The following is a 22,844-nucleotide window of genomic DNA, read 5'->3' as shown; positions in this document are numbered from 1 at the left end:
AGCACAAATAGCAAGATGCTCATTAATTGCATCAGGAGTTGGTCTGATCCCCATCCACAAAAGTAAGGAGGTGTCAAATACCCATTGACTTGAGTGGCACAGAGGTACCCAAAGCATCTTGGAGAATCTGGGCCTGGCTGTGTCTCTCTGTCCCCTCTGTAAAAGGGGGATGACTCTGTTACCTGTGCACCATTACTGTGAGTCTTGGACACTCGACAATGGCACACATGGCCACCACCTCCTGGTTGCTTCACCATTGAAGGACACGGAACTGTTCGAGCGAGTCCAGAGGAGGCCACAAAGATGATGTGAGGGCTGGAGCAGCTCTGCTACAGAGACAGGCTGAGAGAGTTGGGGTTGTTCAGCCTGGAGAAGAGAAGGCTCTGGGGAGAGCTTAGAGCACCTTCCAGGCCCTGAAGGGGCTCCAGGAAAGCTGGAGAGGGGCTGGTGACAAGGGCAGGGAGTGACAGGACAAGGGGGAATGGCCTGAAGCTGAAGGAGGGGAGACTAATATGAGATCTGAGGCAGAACTTCTTCCCTGTGAGGGTGGTGAGGCCCTGGCACAGGTTGCCCAGAGAAGCTGTGGATGCCCCATCCCTGGCAGTGTTCAAGGCCAGGTTGGATGGGGCTTTGGGCAACCGGGGCTAGTGGAGGGTGTCCCTGCCTATGGCAGGGGGGTTGGAACTAGGTGATCTTTAAGGTCCATTTCCAACCCAAACCATTCTCTGATTCTGTGATTAAGCTGTGGGTATAAAGACTTTGTGAACGGTTTTTTGATGCATCTTGATCATTTTCCTCGATGCAAAGCAAGGGAAATCCAGGGCTAATGATACGCCAACTGCTGTGACAGAGGGAGACCTCCGACTGCCAAGTGCTGTGACGGAGACCACCGACTGCCTTGCTCTCAGAGGACACCAGGATGAGGCAAAGATCCTGGTGCGAGGCAGGAGCTCACCCACCTCCTTGCTTTAGGTTGCGAGTGAGCCTCTCCTGCCACAGCAAGCATGACCTTCACCCTCCCATCCTCTCCAGCACATGGCACCCAGCAAAGCAACGAGAGGACAAATACACCATGCTGAAGGGCAGCATGGACAAACGCTACCTAAATATAAGATGAAGGCAGCCTCCATGTTTCCATTGCAGTGCAAACAGGAGATGCGAACCCTGAAGGAGCAGCAAACTGAGTGCTCAACACATCAATGTCATCTACACTGACCTGTTCCCTTCTCGCTAGCACAGTCCACGCAGCAGAGGCCACGGTGGGAGGCTAATGAGCCTTGATCTCCCAAGTGTGTCAGAGTTGTCCCTTAGCAGTGCCCCTAAAGGCAGAGCACAACAATGGTACTTTCCCAGAAGGCTGGGAAAGAAAAACTCTTTCCCCTCAAAAACTGCTCCTCTGATGCATCCTGCAGTAACATCGAAGCCATTTTGGTCCTTGCTGCAGAATCACAAACACTCTGCAGGGATGCGGGACATTTCAGCATCCCAGGGAGGCATCAGGGAGCCAGACTGAGGGTCCCCACGTCACCCCATTCCTACTGCTTCTTCTAGGATGGGAACAAAACAAAGAATTTTGATTTTGGTCCTTTTCCCTCCACTGAGTCCCTCAGCAAAGAGAAAAGCATGAAACGAAAGCAGGTTAGAAAAAATTTCACAGGCAATATTTCACACTGCCCCTAGTCTGTTCTTTCCTATTGAGTATTCCCAGCCTGAATATTGAGTAACTCGAGCTTCAAAACACACATGGAGGTGATGGATTGCTGCTGAATGCAGGCTGAAGTTTTAAGCCAACAATTACTTTTCTCTGAAGACTTTTTCCCTACCAGAAACTGGGGAACAAAACACCTTTGAATAGTTTTTTATGAACAATGCTGTCTTCTGCATGGTAACTGGAATCTTTAAAGGATGCTGGGTTATGAATAGCTCTCATTACTGGGGGAAAAAATGCCCAGTACCATGTTGGTATTTTTTTTTTTTTTTTGTACATGTGCCTACTATATGTGCGGGGGATTAATCACCACTTTTAAGGAGGATCAGAGCTGAAATTATTAACCTCTGAGCAGAAACCCGATTTAAAAATGAAAAAGCCCACTTAGAGCCTGCCTCGGAGTCCAGAGCCCTCTCCTTCCCCCTCCTCTCCTGCGGCGGGGAGGAAATGAGCCTCCCCAGAGACAGCAGAGATGGACCTCGGCAAAATGAATGTCTCTGTAATCCCGTAAATCAAGTGGTGAGTAACTTCTGCCTGGGGGAAGGGATCGCTTAAGAACCGGAGGCAGAGTCAAGGGGCAAAATTCAGAGGGACGCGGAGGGGCAGAATATCAGTTTGGCGTTTCTGCCGCTTGTTTTTAAATTGTCGGACGTCAAAACTTGTCATGTTGTACATTGCCCTCCACAAAAAAGAAAAAAAAAAAAAAGAAAAAAACCCCAACCTAATGACATTAAGCACATTTAATAAAGATTGGCCCTCTTGATGGACATGAACTTCCCACAGGCAACTTTTGGGGGGGGACCCCCCCCTTGCCTGCCCTCAGCACCTCGTAGTCTGGAGTTCGGTGCATGGCATTATTCTGAGATCCAAGGAAACAAAGCGAGTAGCACACGATCCCACAGGGCATCTGAGACAGCAGTGACAATAGATATTTTGATATTTTTAAATCAAGCGGGGGAAAGCGGTTATTCCGACGCTGCCGTTTCACACCTGGCGAGCTCAGGGGCAGAGCTGCTGAGCCACTTCAGCTTTCCAATGAACCATGGGTGTCCCAGGGAGCAGACAGTGACCACACACCTTATACCTCCAGGACAGAACAAACACAATTCCTTAGCTCAGCTTGTCCAAAGCAAAACTCAAAAGGAGAGTAACACACACACAGACCCTATTCTTGGTGGGTAGATTAAAAATTGCATGCCCACATGTTCTCTCCTCCAACACCTACAGGGCGTTTTCCAGCCTAATATAGTTATTTCCACCAGGCCGGAGAAATAGGGGCATGAAAAAGCTGAATGATACACCCAGTAATACTCAAAATACAAACCACATATACCCTGATGCCTCAGTGACCCCCATGGAGCACTTGGCATCCCTCGCGTGGACCAAAAATGCTGCTCTGGTTGGTTCAAGTCATGGCCTCCTGGGGAAGCAAGGTGAGTGAGACCACCTTCTGCACCCCTTGCCATGAGCCTCACCATCTCAGCTTGTCCACAGGGTCCCCTCAGACCCGTAGGAACCTCAAATCTAGCTGGACGACATAAGGAAGAGGACACAAAAGACCACTAGCTCCAAAAGGCTGACGGCAGGTAGCAGGAGGTGCAATACAGCAAAAAGCACTGTCTCTCCGGGGAACCCTGAGTCACCAGGGTTTGATACACACGGGTTTATTATGCTATTTGGTTTCTTGGTAACAGCAGACCAAGCTGCAGCGGCAGCAATCAGGTTCGTTCTAAAGCCTCAAAAGTGCCACGATGTCAGATTAAAAAGCTTCCATTTAAAGAAAAAAAAAAAAACCAAACCAAAACAAAAAACCCCAACAAGGCGAGACTTGATAGTGATTCATAATGACGCTGTTTTACAGGCTCCCTAATGGGTGCACTCTCCATTCAAGGAGAACGCATGGTGCATTGAGTGAATGATTTTGCTAGACTCTGTGCCACAACAGGCAGCGCGCTCGGGTCGATAGGCAGATCCCAGAACGCGCACCGCTTACCGTAACATTAGCGGCAGCCGCACATTACCCATTCTTGAGAGCTTGAAGTGGATTCACAACCATCTCTTCTTTTTACTGGAGGCTATTTAATATTCTCTTGCTGTTGACACCCTGCCTCTCCCCTGCAGCTTGCCCCCAAACCCACAAGAACAAATAACCCAGGCACGCATTTGCTGTGGCACACCCTCACTGCTCCTCCGAGACGGTAAATGGGGACCAAAGAACAGGAGCTGGGAGATTTCCTTCCGATTTGGTGCTAAAGAAAGAAGGATTTTGCCTACTGAGTTGGTGTGCTACCATCTATCTGCTCCGGCCTCAGCTCACATGTCCCATGCTCAGCATTTCTCCAGCACTTCACATTAGTCCTAATAACAGCAACAGGATCAGCTTCTGGGGTGTAAAACCACAAACAGATACATGCTCTGTTCCCTTCGCCTTTTCTTTGCTCCTGGAGCCATATCTGGATCCTGTTCACAGACTTCTCCCTGCAAAGCTAATTTTTTCAGGCAAAAGCAGAGATTTTCATTTGTTCGCCCCATTCCACAAGCAGGAACCTTAAGTGAAAATAAAGAAATCACGAGACCTTCCCCTACACATAAGCACTCGCCTGCTACCAGTCAGACCTCACTCACCTCTGCAAATACCTCCTTTATAAAACATCAGGCTCTGCTATTTAAGGGCAGCTATGGTGGAATATAGATTTCTTGTTTGCTTGCTTTTTAAGAAGAGTCAGATTAGAAGACATTCAAGCTGACTTTGACCTTTTCAAAACAGCCCAAGTGTTAATAATATTAAAACAGAGAGGGGAAAAAAAAAAATCCTCACTACCTGCCATAAGAAACAGGGGAGGGATCCAGGAAATTCTTATGGACAGTGTAGCAAAAATGGTTCTTGTCCATTAACAGGCCTTCAGTACCTCATCTCCTTGCCACCTACTACAATTCTCCCACTAAACCCTTTGCAGAACTAAACCCCTACACCACAATCAAACCAACCTCTGAACAACTTTGCAAGGAGATGACGAGCTGGTTTAAGGAATGGGAGAACAATTTCTTGGTATCGGGTTTTATGGAGGAGTGGAGAAGAGGACTCCAACATTTGCCAAGTCCCTTCCAGCCCCGCTATTTCTATATAAGCAACAGATGAACATGAAGAAGAGTTTGCTTCGCTTGCAGTTTACTTGGGAATTTGATCCGCTTCTTGCAGCTCCAATGCCACCTCCCAAATGAGCACTTGCAGTTTGATCTGTGCAGTCACCCACAATTTGGGGTAACGGGGACAGCTGTTCTGCCCACATCCACCCACGGGACTTGCAAAGGACGGAGGGACGGTTTTCCTGTGTAAGGTGGTCAGAAAATTAATGTGGTTTCATATGACAGCTGAGCAGGAAAAAAAAAAAACAAAACCTCACCTCTGTTTGCTGACCTGCACCCCAGCCTGGCCAAAACGCCTCCATTAAACCAGCAAGGCAGCCCACGGGTGAAGGGACGTGGAGGATCTAACACAAGGAGCAGTGGAACAACCTTCATCTCCCAAGAGCAGCAACGTCATGCGGACACTTTGAAATGGTTCCCCAAAAGGTGCCCCCAGCAGTCTCAACGGTGTGTAAAATCCTTGTAATACATACATCACCACTGGGCAATCTGCACCTCAGGTCCTCTCCTGACTATGGCACAAGAACTTTTGAATGTCATTGGAAGGTGGCTCAAAAGCTTTGGGGCACAAGACCTCTGACAAACAGACCTTTTAGGGGTTTTTTTTCCCTCTGAACCATCCTGTTCCTAGCAACGTCAGGTGCTGATTCCCACAGAGGAGGGAGAAGGGTTAACCCGGCGGGGAGCTGCTGCAGCAATTCAAGGTGCTCCCTCCAGCACCATGGCTGAGTGTTCTCTTCCCAGCAGTTACTGGCTTGAGAGAGAATCAAACTAATTACCTTAGTAATTACCAAACTAATTACCTCTCTAATTACCCAGTGTCTTTGTTCACATGGAGCTGATATTCTTGCAGAGGAGCCCTGGCTCAGTGCCCCATGCTCTCTGGGAACCTGCCTGGCTCTTTCGCAATGACTTGAAGACCCAGGACCTCTTCACACCCTGAATATGGTGTGAAGAGGACCGTGCTATCTCCCTCTTTCTCAGGGAAGGGGAGATGCAGATCAAGCTCCTTGGCTGCTGAATGCAGGTTTGCATTGCAGGGATTGTTTTGAAGCCAGGCAGACTATGGAAGGGTACAGTATCTTTGCTGAACATAGGTTTCTCTGGTGGGAATATCCTCAGCAGCATGCTGTGGGATCACCACCACACTGATGATCAAACTAGAAACGTGCTTTCCTCCAGGCCCTACTTGATATTGCTCCAATGAGAACAGCAGCTGAGAGCAAACAGGAAGGTGACTTGAGATGACAGACCTTCCTCTCCAACACAGAGCTGAAAACAGCAGGGTGTTCACCCAGCAAAACCCAATGTGAACATCACCATCAACTTACCTCACCTCCCCAAGCTTACTCTCTCTTCGTTTTCCAGACCTCTACTTGAATCTTGCCTTGGGCTCTCAAGAGCCAGGGTCTGGTAGTCACTCCCCGCTCTCCTGAACTTCAATGTGACAGTGGGCACTTACTTACCCCTGAGAACAGGCCCCAGCTCTTTAAGGGAGAGTCATTTTTAAAACATGAACACAAATGGTTTCATTAACACTGATCATGACCTGTGCATGATTTTGTACGTAGAGATGTTAGAGCCTGAACGCAGAAAGGACTCTCATGGCTGTAGGATTGATGCCCACCTTGCACATGCCCTGTCTTGCTCTCTCCTTCCACGGTCTCCTCTCTTGTGTCAGCTCAACACAAACCTGTGCAAATTATGAAGTGACCAGCTTACCAAATTCACACCTGCAGCCATTTGCCCACAGGTGAGAAGACACCCAAATCTAAATCTTTATCTGATTTCAACTGGCAACACCCACCTCTCAACCAAATAGGACGTACTACGGGCAGGCGAGCTGCAATGCGTTATCAACTGGCATGGGACAAATGCCTGATGATTCCTGGGTCCTGTCAATGAGATTCAGCAAGAGGGCAAACGACTTAGCCCTAGCTTGCTCTGTCCCTGCTATTTGGGAAGCAAGGCTGCCTCGCTTTGTCCCAGTGGTACCTACTGTGATGAATGGCTGGTTTTGGTTAGGGATCTCTTGGTGCTCATAGAATATAAAGATGCAGATAAAGAAAACACTAGAAATAATTGCTTTGCCTTGCCCAAACCCAATCAGCATTTGCAGCTGGAGGGAAGACCTTGCAACGGTTTGCAGAGAAGAATATTGTCTAGAATTTCTACCATTTTGGAAAGGAAAAGAAGGATAGAAAAGGGAAAGGGTCCCCTTCCTATCGCTTCTTCAGCTTGAGAGATGACATGTAACTCCATCAGAGCAGAGTCCACCTGAAACTCCGTTCCCCTCTTTAGATTCTCTCAGAAAGGGCACAGGATCTAAAAGAGAACAAAGCAGTGGCCATCTGAGCTGTAAAATTTATCCCAACCCGTAGCCATTTCCATATTAAAGCTAATTCCAAATATCTGCTTAAAACTGTAATGCAGGGATATCCTAACAGGTGAAACCCCCCCCCCAGCGCTGCAAGGTTATGTGATCTGTCTCAGACACACACGACTCCTGAGGAAAGGAAGTCTAGTATTTGAAAGAGTCTAACACTGCTAAATTATACAAGAGTAGGATAGCAGTGATTATTTTGACACCATTGAAAGACTTGTGATTTGTTCCACAGACACTGAGCAAAGAACAATGAAAAGCTTTGATTCAGCTGTTACAATACTGCTTTTTTTTTTAAAACCCTAGGTAAAATTGCCCTTTGGTTACAGCTGATCAGAGCTTGTGAATGACCAACAAGAACATCTGAAATTATTCTCCACCACGGGCAGAGAGTGTCATGCCTTCATCTGTCATCCCTAGAGAATATCATCCCTGTCATCCCTTTGGAGATCAGGATCCATTAAGCCGAGCTCAAACTCTCAGTTTGGCAGCGAGCAATCTTAGAGAGATCTGATTATTTCTGAGAAGGAGGGAGACCTCCCCACAAGTTTTCCATTCTAAAAAAAAAAGAGGAAAATGAGAAACTTCAAAGATTTTCAATCTTGAAATGCAGCAATAAGGTCTTAGCTGGAAGAACATTGTCCAGAGCAGACTAGAGCCAGTACTTTTTTCTCCTTCCCTCCCCCAGTACCACAAACAGCACGCTGCAGACACACACTCCTCTTGCTTGTGCTTCTTCAGTTCCTATGAGCCTTCCTTTTTTTATTATTTTTTTTAAATATCATTAGTCCAGTTTCAAAAAAAAAAAAAAAAAGATGGCAAACGTCTCTATTTTAGGCAGACCTACTGCTTCCTTGAGCAGGAATGTCCAATGTCACTTCTCAACACTGTTTTCAAAAAAACAGTGTCCTGCTTGATGTCCATACCAGCAAGTGGGGAGAAGGTAGAAATCCAAGGCTGACAAAAGGACTGGGATGAAGGTACACGGAGGGGTGGCAAAGGCAGAAGATGGGGCAAACTGAAGCTCACTCCAGAAACATTCACAACTGCTGCTCTACTTTAAAGGCAAAAGTTCTCCACAACGTGGACAATTTAAAGTCCACGTCCTGTTTGGTGCAATCAGCATCCCCCAAGCTCACGCAACACACGCTAGAGATGCCGCTACTGATGATACAGAAGATGTTTAAAGAACACAACATCTCAAACGAAGCCCAAAACACAGTTGGAACAAAGCAAGCAAGACTGACTCCCATTGCTCAAGGCTGTCAGGATGGGAAACCAATAAACATTTGGCAATAACAGAGACCTTCCTTCCCGACATAGCTCTTCTCCTGATTTTACAGAATCATCTGGCCTTAAAAACGTCTGCTGTTCCTCTATGCTGCATTTTGCTGCCAATTCTAAGTCTGGCAAGGATGGATCTGCCAACTTCTTGGCTCTCTGTTACAAAAGAGAACATTATAAAGGAGAATTTGTGAGTTAGCTGATTTGTAAACACTACAGCAAGTCACCATGTAAACATGTCGCTTATGTCCCTATTATTTCTCTCAAGCAGTTTACCTGGCACCTGACGTTGAACTCCAGGATCTTCCTCCCCTACTGATATTACAGTTGCTTCACATGTAAAAAAGCTCAGGTTCTTTTTGTAGCATTAAAAAAAAAAAAAAAAATCCTTAATTTTACTGTTAATTAAACAGTACTCACAAAGCATCTTGATAATTAGAATAGAAGATTCACTGGCAATATTTTGAATATAAATGAGATCCGCAGGTGCACTCACAGTTGTACAGTAGGATGCAGTTCGAACGTAGCCAATTAGAGAAAGAGAACAGGTAAATAAATAGCAGAAGGCTCTAGACACATTGCTCATTTGACACTGTTACTATTACTATTGTGTAAAAAATCTTTTCTAAGATTGCTCGATAAGATGAATGCGGTAGTTGTTATCTGAAACAAAAACAATTAAACGAAGCCGGGTAGTCGCAGAAAGATGGTTTGCAGTTTTGGGCACTGTATGCCCTTTCATTCACAAGTACTTTCCAAGAAAGGAAACTCTTGTGGCGCATGAATCACAGCACACCATCACGTGGGATCCTTTTAGGTTGCTGTGATGGAAAACGGTTATATCTAAGTAGTGTTCCTGAAACCAAGGTTGGTTATGTATAAAAGTCTATGCTTTAAAGCTTCAGCAATAACATCTGCTGGAAAAACATGATTGACACAGCAGAGGGAACACCACCCGCCTCTGAGAAGCGGAAAGAGAGACAGACTGAAACATCAATCTTGTGCATAAAATATATTTATTGTTGGTACAGAGCGAGGCATATTCGTCAGTACTTGATAGGAGTGAGGAGCACAACAGAATCATTTCACGTAAATAAAGGCCATGTTACATCTTAAGTGTTGGATCGTTAACATCATTCCAGCAGAAGGCCTGGAGAGAGACTTCATTAAGTTACATAATTTGTGAAATAAGTTAAAACACAATTTACGTCATTATACATTCTAAGGAAAACTTTAATATGAGTGACGAATACAGGCTGTACAGTGAGGAGCAGCGGCCGACTGGCTCACAAAGTACCGCCACGTCCCGGCACACCAAGTGTTACATATCTGTGCCTTTGACAGCGAGAAGTTTTTCAGGAGATTCTACAATGAAATAGCAGCATTTGAAGGATATTTCCCCTTTCTAAGGTCAGTGAAAGGTTCTTTTCTTTTCCTTCCTTCAATCACCAATAAGTGGATTTTACTAAGACTGAACAGTATCTTCGGATGTATGATTTCTGATGTAATAAGATACAGGTCTTGGCTTTTCAAATGGTCAGACTGATTGAGCCGTGATGGCTGCTGCTCTTGAAATGGCTCTTCCAGTTCTTCTCTTTATTGGTCTGCCCTGTAAATGGGCTGTCATATTCTTGGGAAAAAATGCTCTTCTGCTGAAATTAGAGTTGATGGTCTTGTGCTTGATTTGGACAACGCCTTTATCCTCCTCTCCCAAGCATGCTTTGCTAAGAAAGTGGTCAGGGGGAGGGGAAGAGAGAAAGAGAAACACTTATTTCAATAACTCAGAGTTATTCCAGAGAAGTTTGGCTACAATTCCTTCTTAGGAATTGCAATTTTTTTAGACTAAAATATAGAAAAAGAAACATGGTCAACATGCACATCATCACAGAGACAAGTCGCAGAGGCAGAATGAAGCTATTTGAGGACTCACCAAGCCAGCCATTTGGAGGCCTGAAGAGTTGCAGTAACGATTCCTTTTCATCCATCCTAATGCTATCACAGCCCTAGTCATGCTAAGGCTATTAAGGAAATTAAAACGTCTGACCTTACAATAAGATAAATCCCATTCCCAGCAATTACATACTTGAGTAAACATATCCTGAAGTCATACGACACCAAGTGTCTCCCCTACCTACCTCCTTCCTGTGTCCTGAGTCATAATCAAAATCTCGATAGTCTGAACACGTTGCACCGACCTTGCGCTTCATTAATCACCTCTTGTGCACAGTCAGGCCACCAAGAGCTAAAAGTATAGACCTGTCAAGTAGTCCAGGAGTTATTCCTCCTGCCACACCAGAGAGCTCTGCCATCAAGGTCTTGACTGTTCAGAGAGGTCCTGCCCTCTACCACGAAAATAAAGACTTGCAAGGACAGTATGTAGGGCTCCACACAGAACTTGCTACTGTCATGATCTAGAAATAAAGGATCTGCAGAAATGGGCACATGCATGGATACTACTTGTCTAGATCAGTCAGGAGAATAGAAAAGTGGGATCTAATAGGACACTGACAGGCTAGGCAGTAAAAAAGGCATGCTGGAGGCCATCTATGTTCACTGGAGGACTACGACGTAGACCAAGTTCTTGCCTTCAAAATTCAGAAAATGGGGAAGATAGTAATTATGAGTCTCCTTGTAAGAAATGTTAAGGAGGGATTTGATAATTTTTAGGGCTTACATCAGGAGCATGCCCAAATGTAAACCTTGAAATCTTGCAGGAGATCTACAAACAGCTCATTCAAGGATTTGAGCAGTATCTGGCCAGACAGGGCATGTTGCCTTGTCAGCGTCATGGAAGTTAGGGCTCGGGAAAATTAAAAATAAAGGGAATGAAAATACTGTTGTCATGTATGTCTTCAAGCAAATTCTCACGGTATTTCTAAAAATAACCCGGTGAACCATTCAACTAGATCAAGCAGTGTCTCCGCAAGGATTAAGAGGTGTACCAAGGAGCAGGCCAGCGTGCACTTGAAAAGATGGTAAATGTCCTTGTGATCACAAATACTCTCCAGAACCCATGATGGAGAAGCACACATTGACAAAATAAAAGGAGTTTGCTTTATGCTCCCTAGGTGCTATTACAAACAAAAATAAGGGAAACTTTTATTAGTTAACAAAATCTCCAATCTCAGTTTGACAGCGTCCCCACGGAGATTTCTGTAAAACTGATGAAGGCTACTTTCCCTGGAAGACTCTTTTCGCAGTGGTATTACAGAAACTTGCTCGAAGCCATCACTGGGCTGAATATTAACTTTACGTAAATTTAACACTGCCGAAGTTAATGCAGGAAATTCCCAAAAGATCTGAGAAAAATTGTGTTACTTTTATTTAGTGTCCTAAGGAAAGGAATTGCAGGTATTTGTTCATCACACGCATATTTCTGCCCACAAAATTTCATCTTCAGACAATTGGGAGTATTCCAGGGCTTGCCTTGGTTTTGTCTACATTTTTTTTTTTAGTGTTCTTTACTGACTCTTGCCATTTAACATCACCTAAGAAATTAATGTATTTAAAATATTTTCTTGTGTTTTTTCATGACATCACTATAGACGTGACGGGAACCTGGTCTGACTCTTCCATAATAAATTTCCTTCAATCAAGGTAGTGTTAAACAGTTGCCAGAAAAGACAAGTTCTTTTTATTGTGTTTCAGCTCAGTGTTTCCAGCTACGCTAATTTTACTTATTTTTCTATTAGATTGGAAGATGGTATCTAGTAAAAATACTGGAGGATGAGGTTAAAATAATGGTTTTATTCTGACTAGGACACGTGATTAAGGACCACTCCATCCTACAAATTAAAGTAATGGTTACAACAAGGCTGGAGAGGCTGAAGGATAAATTTTGTAGCCAGGCTGTCAGACACCAGCTGCTGTTGGTATCATTCTTTGAAGCATTTTCAAATCTCACCTGTCTGCAGAGACTTGCATCCCTCTGAAATTCAACGGTCTAATAGGAAACTATTGCACAGACTTCATTAAGCTATAGTGTAGCTGTGTTTCCATATAGGAATTAGGACTCCCTGTAGCCCAGGGAAAAGAAAAAAAAAAAAAGAAAAGAAAGAAAAAATAAAAAAAAAAGGGTGTTTTAACAGCCACCCTGTCCACATCAGCGGACAGAGGACCGGGATGAGTGATAAAAATGCCACCGGATGGTCCGTATTAGCGCAGCGACTGGTCTGGCAGGAGTTACTTCAGCAGTGGGAGCACAAATACATCCCACAGACAATCCTAATACCTTCCCCTTAATGGCTCCATTAAGTAAGTTTTTCTCCCTGTTACTATTATAATAAAATGCAAACATTAATAATAGAGTTTAATTTATCTCACTAGCTTCTCACGACTTTGGGAAAAGATTTAAAGCGAAGATACAACAACGTGTCAAACTCCTCTGAATTAACAGCTCTCTGGGCCTCGCTAACAAGGGGAGAAAAGGACAGATAGAGACATGAGATTACAGACAGGATGAGAAATAAGGAGCATACAGAAGAGAGGGTGAGATAATTATAAGCAAGATAGGAAAGAAAGAGGAGTCAATAAATTCAATTTATGAAAAGCACAGAGTGTGCTCAGCCTGAGCACAAGTGCCCAGACTCACCGCCAGGAAATCGGATTAGTTAACTTATTTGGTTTTCAATATCTTGGTCTATTCCCTCTAGCAAATTTTCTTCTTTCTTTGTTCCTTGTAACCAGTGTCAGTTAACTTTTTCATTTCTGAATCTGTTATTTATCCCACTCCTCTGTCTTCCAACTAAGTAGGTAATTTTGCAGTATTTTATAACAGCGTTTAGCAATTATTTCAAAGTAACTGTTTGTCTGGACTTCTGGGCAATCAGCGAGTAAAAATAATTACAATTACAGCTGCAACACATGGAGGATGAGCTATAGAGGACTGATGTTCATTATGAAAAACAATTGTTCCTGCTTGCAAATATTTCCATCATAAAAGGCTTCTCTTCCTCTGTTATCATAAGAGAGAAACCTCTCTGAATTCTCATCTTGAAGCGTGTGTGAAAGAGAATAAGAAGCATTTAGGAAACACTTTTAACTACTTGACAGGCTTGGTTGAAGATCTTCAACAAAAAAGGTATTTAAAAGGGTTCAGAAACCTAATGCTCATATTTATGCAATTTCCTTTTCCTGCACCTTCTGAACATGAATTAATTCACCCTCATCACAGTCTTCTGAAGAAATTCCTATCGGATGCAAACTTTAGTTATAGCTTAAACACGTATAACTAATTACATTTTCTAGTTACTTTTAAAAATAATATAGAATTATAAATACAGTAAATTTCTGTTCCAGATGATGCACGCCATGGTGAAAATCTAGTCCACTACATAACAACCTATTATCCATTGGCCTTTTTTCTAAAATGTCTCAGAAACACCCATGGTCCAGTAACTTCAGACTGGATTTCAGAATACAAAAATCAAATTAAGAAAAAACTGAGAAAAAATAAATATACACACCAGTTATTGTTTGTCATAGTAGGAATTAACAAAAAAAATTGCAATTCAATTTAAAGAAAAAAAAAAAAAACAAAAACAACCAACAGTTCAAAAGGTCATGGAGAACTGTACAGCTGAGGGAAGAAGGGGATGAAAAAACATTTGCTGGCTGAAACCACAGCAGGTCCTCTGCCCAAGGAAGGCACCTGGACAACGCTGGTTGCACTTCTCATGCTTGGGCGTCTGAGCACGGCTCAACCATCTTCCCCAAATTAATAAAGTGTCAGTAGCTTTATGAAAGAAAGCCTCAGGCTAGGAAAAATTTCTCATCAGGAAAAATTTTCATGAGCAGGGAGATCTGGTAGGCTGTAGAGTTTTTAAGGAAATGAAGGAGCTCAGGACCGCGGTGCATGAACAAGCGGGCAGGAGGACATACGGACAAAGGATATATCGGAGGAGGTGATTTTGAAAGGGACAGGGTGATCTCACTGACTGCTATTTTTCATCACATGGATCCTCTTTAAAGTTATCACTGATGATAACAATGTTTTAATATCATAAAGTGATCTTAAAGTGTTAACTCCAGCAAGATCTTCAGTAACACCAGAGCAGGACTGCACCAGTGTAACAGCAAAAAAGGTCACTGGAATGATTATAGCCAAAGTCGTACTACTTTTCTGTACAGGCAGAATTAACTCCAGTGAAAATTATTATCATTATCAAATACTAACCGTGCTTGCTGGGTCTCTGCTAACATCAGACCATGCGTTTTCACATGTTCAAATATTAACTCATCGGTTTTAGCAGAAATAAAGATCGACAGGCTTATTTAAGCACTTTTTACATACATCCATGGTCTGTGAGCACATTTCCAACTGGCTGCTTTGAAAACACGATGCCAACATAACCTTCTCTATATTTGAAAGATATAAGCTGGTGAAAAGGACTATTATTTAGAAATTTTAGTTTCTTTTAACTGAAAGATGTACATATTACTATCATTTTCCCTTATGCTGCACTAATACAGCATAAAGGTTTTAATCTACAGTAACAACCCATACCTTGGAAAACTGGATGAGAGGAGGGCAAGGCCAGGTAAAGGGCGGCATTAGACTCTCAGAGGACGTAACATAAAAGAAATCAAGACTCCTACCTGGTGAGCAATCCAGTTTCAGACATCCATTCATTTGTCCTATTTATGGCAAACAGTACCAGATAGTTTAATCCCCTTGTTTTACTGCTAAAACTGCGGACAGCAGGAAACATCTGCCCACAGCAACAGCTACTACACTAAACAATAACTTCCCAAGGGAAAAGATGGAAACCCTAGCATTTAAATAAATTGAAAGTGGACTCCACAGAGCTTGTGAGAAAACACATACTGGGAACTGTACTGCGTTAGTAAGTACTAATTGGATAACCCGATAGTCGCCTTCTCTTCATTCCATCATTATTTCAGTGGCAATTGAGTTTCTAACTCACCTGTTTGGCATGATTAACACAACGCAGGTACTGGTTAGCCAGGGCAGAGCAGCTGAGGGTCTCCTGAGCGTGTTGCCGATAACATTGTAGAATCTTATCCTGCAGATCAGCGCAGATTGGATGGGACTCATAGCGCCTGGGCAAAGAGAAAAGAACTTTTTGCTTTCCCTCTCAACAAGATTTCAGGAAAGATGCAACTCTCTTTTTTTAAAATTGTTTTTTCTGAAGAAGTAAACTAAATAATAGAAGCGAAAGAAAACACTTTAAAGTTATAAAGAAAGGCTGTTTCTAGAGCTAGCTGGGTTATAAAAGTGGGTAACATCAGATGCAAACATCAACGTGAGCTGCAGAAGTTTGGCTGTTAGGACCACAAGTGTCCTCCTGATCCGGTACTCAGGTTCCAGCTGGCAGAGAAATTTAACGTCCAACTTCCTATGAGCACACATCTTTACTGAAGATCCCAGCTATGACTAAACACATCTGATCTCACCTACATTATTAGAAAAACAGTCGCAGAACCACAGGAAAGCTTCGTCGCTGTACAGTCCTATGACCATATAATCTTGCTACTTATTAAATAATGCTCCTGCATAAAAGGGAAATCACCCATTGGGCTGACCTCAAGATCAGAAAAACCCTGCTACCATCAGCAAATTACAGAACCTACTTTCGCTGATCTGATGATAGCCTCTATTTTTGGCACATCCTCCTTCCCATCACCTCAATTCTGATCCCGATGCCAGATGTGCAAGTTATTTAGGAATTTAGTCTATTTTCTTTACTGTATGGATACATTACTCTTGCCATCTTTTTGGCGGACGCAATACCCTGTTTGCCTTCAACAGAAGCCATAGGAATGAAAGCTTCTTCAGTCCATTCTGTAAAATCCAATCTCTTTTGGACAAAAACTTGTCATTTGCATTAATTTATAAAATGTTATCCACACTGATAGTGCCACAGAATTAAAATGGGAATACAATACTTTCCTATTTCAAAAGTAAGGGAGGTGGTGAAGTGTTTCAGAGATGAAATGTCCATTGACATTTTAAGTTAACTGCACATTTACTTTATAAATATTTTTAAAGGCATTCATTTCTACATGAGACGATCAAATCTCAGTTAAACCCTGTTCACACCAAAGATCAAATATTTCAATGGCAGGAAAAAAAAAAAAAAGAAATGAAAATTTAGAAAAACATGCACAGTTCATATGCCTTGAAAACAATCATTTGCTTTATGTGTGTCAACTGACACCGGCTGCTCGAACATCCAGCCCACATGATTTTTAGTTCAATAAGGTTGTAAAAAAACCAAGACTTATCAGCCACAGTATCCTCAGATGAATATTCTGTTCCTTCTTATTTTGCTGATTGGCAAAGGCAGATCTCTATTTTACTACGGTAAGAAAGTAAAAAGCGAAGCACAATGCTCTTCCTTAGGGGAATTGACTTCTTGGCAATCACTCAGGATGTAATGCCAAAAAAAAGGAATGTTAAGTTGCCTTGATTTTACAGTATATACCTATATAAAACACCCCTCTTACTCTTTTCATTCATTACCGCACATCTGTGAAATGCCTAAAACAGAATTTAAATGCAGTCCCAGGTGCTTACGCACTATATGATCTGAAAGTTCAAACTCCTGTAGACTCTTACAGATGAGGATTTTCCCTTAATCCCCCCTCTGCTGATATCAGCAAGCACTTCAAAAGCACGTTAGGCATCAAAATGTATGACCGCAAACTGCTGCACGCCAGCTGATTATGGCGAGGTCTGTATTGGGACGGAGGACGAGAGGAAGCACCACGTACGCTCTTTGTACACGTAAGACTCACGGCGGTGATGATTTAGGTCCAACTAAACCAGAGCTCATTTTAAATGCTCGAAACCCTGGTCTGGGTTGATAAACGAATACAATAGACCATGAGTTAACAAAAATTACACACAGTAAACCTAGCCGTGTCTTTATTCACAAGAGATTTTAAAGTGACTTCATAGAATGTGTCTTACATAAAGGTGAAGAGCGAAGGAAATGGGCTGCTGTTCATTTACTACATAAATTCTGTAAATGTATTTAAAGACATTTCAACGGGGGTGCTCTAACCCACATTAAGGAGCCTTTTTGATCGCTTTTTTCCCTGAGCCATGCCAGTAGTGACCGTTCAAAGTCCATGTATTATCCCTTATCTGAATGCTTCGACGGACTCTTTACGTTGCTGACCATATCGTAGCCCTGTAAGACACGTCGTCTCCTGCCCCGCAGTTACCCGTTTTCATACTATGGCTTTTTACTGGTTATTTTTCAAAACACTGCCTTGTCCTTCCAGGCACTGCAGACCCAATACAGGTCAATGTGAACAGGGTCACGTCCTTCAAGTCAACGAAGTCCATTTTCTTGGATTAATCTGTTGAAGGAGAGCACCGTCTCCGTATTGATCTGCTGTGCTTGTTACGCTACCCTAATGCACTATTTGCACTTTTGGGAAAATGCTAAATGAGATTACTGTCTAACATTAGATGGCCATAAACCATGTGCTGCAGGATCTCCTGTTCAGGAGAGAAGGTTGCGATGCGCATTATGGTAACCCCACCGAAGGGTTTGCGATTGATTTCTGTTTGGTGATGGATGACAGGACTCTCGGATGGATCATCAGAAACAGCCAACAGCAAGGAAACTCCTCAAAAGGGAAGTGAAATATCTCCCTAACAGAGAACTTCTCTACAGTTCCTACAAATAAGGGTCATTTTACAGAATCTTTTAAGGGGCTGTGGGGCTTGACTGAAGAAAAAGCTTGCAAGAAAAGGTAAGCAGTGCAAAACCAGTAATTATGTGGAATCTGTTGTGGAAACACGGAGGTTTTAAAGCTCTGAATGGATAAAGCAACCTGGTCTGGACCCAGAGCTGATGCTGCTTCAAGCAGGAGGTCTCTTCCCTGAACCGTCCTGTGCCCTCAGAGAGAGATCTGTATTTTGGGACACGTGGCAGGGAAAGTGTCCAGCCATTTTATTTATGTATCTATGTATTTATTTATTTATGTATTAATTTAATCTCCTGGGAATTTCACGACTAAACTGAAGGAAAAATATATGCCGTAGTAGTGAACCGGGACTCCCAGGGAACCCTGACAGATCTCCATCTCCATCCAGAGCAACTCAATAACTACTTTACAGAATCAACACACATGAAATCTAAAATGCCTTTCTTAGCAAAAGTCAATATGAACAGCAGTCTGATCTGAACCGTGCGCCACATGGCACGCTCGTAATGACGTGGTTTTATTAAGTTTACAATTACTTGATCTGCTTTCGCTTTACCAGCTGCTCCTCAAGCACCTCACATGCTAGCAGAATATTTCTGCGAGCTGGAATAAACCTCCGAGAAGCCGCGCACCCACCTTTTCCATCAAGCTGATACACCGCAATCTCGTAAAGGTAACAGGATGAAGACACAAAAGAAAACGAGAGAGAGTTTTAAAAAGAAATATTCTATGCTAAAGCATGCAGAGAAAATTTAATGAAGGTAACTTTGTACTCATCTAGCCTCTCTCAAAGAGCATAGCTTATTGTACTCCTGGGGGCGCCGAGAGGAGCCCCTTCATGGCATTCAAACAAAATGTCTACTAAAGAGGAAATCTGAAATCACCACGGTAAGCTTTACAAGTTTTGTGATAGAACTGACATTCTGACTGAAGGAATCTGAATCGCTGATGAGTTTCCAACTGTGCAGGTATCTGGCATAATCCCACCAGATCGGGACTTCAGGCATTTGTCATAAAATATGGGGAAAAAAATAGCAACAAAAAACCAGCATGCATTACAAAAAATAGGGCCATTAGATGGCCAGAAGTATCCAGGGCTTAATTTTATTCCTCATTAAAATGCTGACACCTATCAAAAAAATGTCTTTTTATTTGTGCAACCCTTGGCATCTAAGGCTATCTCTGTACCACTAAATAAAACAGGCCAGAGACGATCCTCTGGGTCTGAGGCCAAGCACTAAGGTACCGCGTGACCTGCATCTCTAAACGTAAAATTCTGCCTTCCTCTCCAAACCGCGTATCCACATCCAAACTGCAAAGTGGGGATGGTCTCCAGCAAGTGTTCTTCCCCCAGCCGTGTCCGGTGTTGTCCAGGGAAGTGTTAGCTCTAAAACAAAACTCTATAAACGAACGTGCTACCAATTAGACCCAATGCACCAGCACAGGAGAGCGCTGGAGACGACGTCCCGACCTGTTTTATTTACTCCTCACTGAGAGGAAAGGAGCTACGCTGCGACCTGACCCCATCTGCGCTAGGCAGCATGCAAATTAAAAAAAAAAAAAAAAAAAAAAAAAGAAAGAAAAGAAAAAAGAAAAAAAAAGGAGGCTGTTTCGTTTCACAACGTGCTTATAATGCACATAAACAACAAATTGATGGTGAAATAAAAAGCAACTGAGGCAATCTGTACTCTCGCGATGCGCAGCCTGTAAGATTAGCAACAGCTTAATTGTTTTCAAGCGCTTTATGAGCAACCAAGAGGATTTTTAGAGGGATTTGTGGGAAGTTAATCAATTAACGTTGTCTACGTCTAGCAGAAATTCCTTCTGAGAAACAGTGAAACTCTGCGCTTGATTGAAAACTGGATGAGGGAGGGTTGGAAGGTGACATCACGAGTGGTTCAGAGAGAAAGTAAACAGGGAGTTGGAAACGCCAGGGAAGCAGAGAGGGGACATACAGGGTTTCCAAAGTGAAGACGTGTGACTTGCACGGGATAATGTTGATGGGGAAGCCGGTGGCAGGATGAAAGGAGATTATGTGAATCCAGGGTAGGAAACTATCTGCAGCATTGCTTTCAACAGACATCATCAGGGTAAGATTTCACTTGACATGGCCAGGGGACAAATAAAAATAATACAAAAAATGTTGCAGTAACTGGTAGCCTGAGTTGTGATAGATTTAGCTGAGCAGATGGACGAGAAAGGCCAAGTTTGAGATATTTTGCATAACGAAAGCCTAGCTGAGAAGACCTGGAGAGAAGGTCAGCTCAAAGATGAACTGTAAACGCAAAGTCTGAAACAGCAGCAAGACGGTGGTATTTTCCCTCGTGACACAAAAAGCTGGTGGTGAGAGGGTTATTCTTTTTCTAAGATTACCCCATCTAAAAAGAGCCACTTCCAACTGCATCTCTGCTGAGTGAATCTGCAGGACTTGTTTATAGTATAGAAAATAGTTGCAGAACAGATAACGGGAAAAAAGACAAAAGGGCATATGGTAATGAAGGTCCTTACTGCTGCACCATTATTTTTAGTTTTTAAATTAATTTACTCTTTATATTAAATTATTTTTTTAAAATTGTCTTCGCACATTAAGTAGGTGATGACTTGAAAGTGCATTACGAAACATGTAAAGCACAAACCAATGTGTTATGTTCTTCTAAAAATCATTTGGAAGTAATACCACAGATCTGATTTTTCTGAATATCTACAACTGATGTTATGAAGCAGTCCATAATCCAACTGTGCCCACACAGAGCCCTCAAAATTACCGTGTGGGAAGTGCTGCCAGCAAAAGATCAAGTACTGTAGAGTTGATTCTTGCTTTTATTTACACTTGACTACATAGTGTGACTTTTCCAAAAGGTGTAAAAGATAGAATGTGCCTAATGAATCTGTGATGAAATGGTGGAAGAGAACCGGTCGTTCCTGCTCTGCTACAATCGAGAATGCTAAATGTCTGTAGTAATACTAAATAAATGACTTAAGCGGACATCGGAATACAACTTACTCCTCCTGCTGATATACGTATCTTTTGCGCTATTAGTGATCAGCCCCAGGGTTATTATCGCCCGTGTTATTTTTAGACTCTTTAGCCTAAAATCCCGGCACTGACAAAACCACAGGCAAATGTTTGTCATCCTCTCATTTATTTCACCTCTCACCCGGCCTTCTTGAAAGCAAATAGAAACCTCTTTCAAACATTCTGACCTTGAAATGCAGGGACGGAGATGAGAAGAGGCGGAAAGACACATTCCAGCATACTCACACACACATACTGCTTGAAGACAGACGTTTAATTATGTCTAGAGAGTCCTAAGTCAAGTTCAACGTGCTGACAAAAACCTGGTTTAACAATGAAGACTGGCAGATAGTACTCTTGACCTTTAGAGATGCTTTTTTTCTCACCTAGTGAATGTTTCCCACCTGGTAAAACACCTGGTATGTTGGTAGGATACCGGTTCAGCTTTTAGCATAAGCAAAGTGGAAACGGTTCCTTGTATTGCAACAACTTCTTTATTGCATACAGGGAGGAAAGAGCATCTCTAAGATTAACAGAGAGAATTTACGATCTCAAATCTGGCAAAGCACATAAATATGAGAAGAACTTCAAGAAGTGAGTAATTCTGCATTTGCATGTGCAAAATTATGCACATTCTTAAACCCCTTGTTGGGTTGGGACTTACAACAAGAAGAAATTAGGATGAGGATCAGAAAAGATTTCCTGGTTGTGAATCCTAATTAGACCGATAAACTAGTCGCCAGGGTAAGCCTGCAGACTCTTAGGACATTACATCAGGACTAGATCTCTTCAGCCTAGAGAAAGACAATTGCAAGTGAACATGAGATGGATCTGTGAAATCATCAATGGCATATGCAAGAGAGGCAGCCAGTGAGGTTTTCTAGCAGTAGATTTACAACGATAAAGTAATTCAAGCCTTTTCCAAACAACATCTAATGAAAAGCTGGTACTCACTGCTAGAGGATACTGGGGTTATCATAAGCACATTTGGGTTCAAAAGACAATTACACAGTAATGTAAAAGAAGTCCATCAAGAGATTATAAGCAAAAATACAACGTTTGGCTCGGGCAAGCCCCACTCCAATGTTTGTTTGAAGGTAAAATGGTATCGCTGCATATCCACTCAAGCTAGGGCTACCTCTGATCTGACCTGCTGTGACTGCTTATACTCCAAACAGCTTGATGAGCAAGTCATCAAAGGGATACAAGACTCCCATCAACCCCGACAGACAAAATCAGATTGACCACATTTATTTAAATTGATATGATTGACTTTTATTATCCCAAACCACCATTCGTTTATAAAATTCCCCTCCCTGGAAAAAAAGAACAAAAAAACTCTTAAAGTACAAAGTACACCAACATATTATTATACGAATGTACCTTTCACACAGCTGGTCCTTGCAGCTGCAAAGGGAACCACACGTTGGAATTACCCACATTTATGATGCACATTTTTTTTTTAGCTTAAGGAACAGTTTTTATTGAATACCAGGATACTAAAATAAACAATCACATGGATGATAATGATACAAATTTTAGACTTCTACCACGGGCATGCATGCCTTTACAGTGTAGAAAAGATAGTGTAGTAACTAGTCTTTAATCAGAAGAAACTCTGG

General features: G+C 42.7%; 1 protein-coding gene across 1 annotated transcript in view; it reads right to left on the bottom strand.

Annotated features, from left to right (window-relative positions):
* Positions 1 to 9,519: 9,519 nt before the first annotated feature.
* The window catches only part of CHCHD3 (coiled-coil-helix-coiled-coil-helix domain containing 3), a 160,463-nt gene continuing 147,138 nt past the window's right edge, over positions 9,520 to 22,844 (bottom strand). The window contains exons 7-8 of the mRNA XM_075757290.1: positions 15,449 to 15,584; positions 9,520 to 10,246 (exon numbers count right to left, since the gene is read on the bottom strand). Of these exons, the coding sequence (XP_075613405.1) occupies positions 10,220 to 10,246; positions 15,449 to 15,584 (163 nt within the window). The 3' untranslated portion in view covers positions 9,520 to 10,219. The remainder of the gene's footprint in view (positions 10,247 to 15,448; positions 15,585 to 22,844) is intronic.

Source organism: Balearica regulorum, chromosome 1, assembly GCF_011004875.1.
Source record: "Balearica regulorum gibbericeps isolate bBalReg1 chromosome 1, bBalReg1.pri, whole genome shotgun sequence".
In the NCBI taxonomy this organism is placed as follows: Eukaryota; Metazoa; Chordata; class Aves; order Gruiformes; family Gruidae; genus Balearica; species Balearica regulorum.
This window is presented reverse-complemented; position numbering and strand designations above follow the sequence as displayed.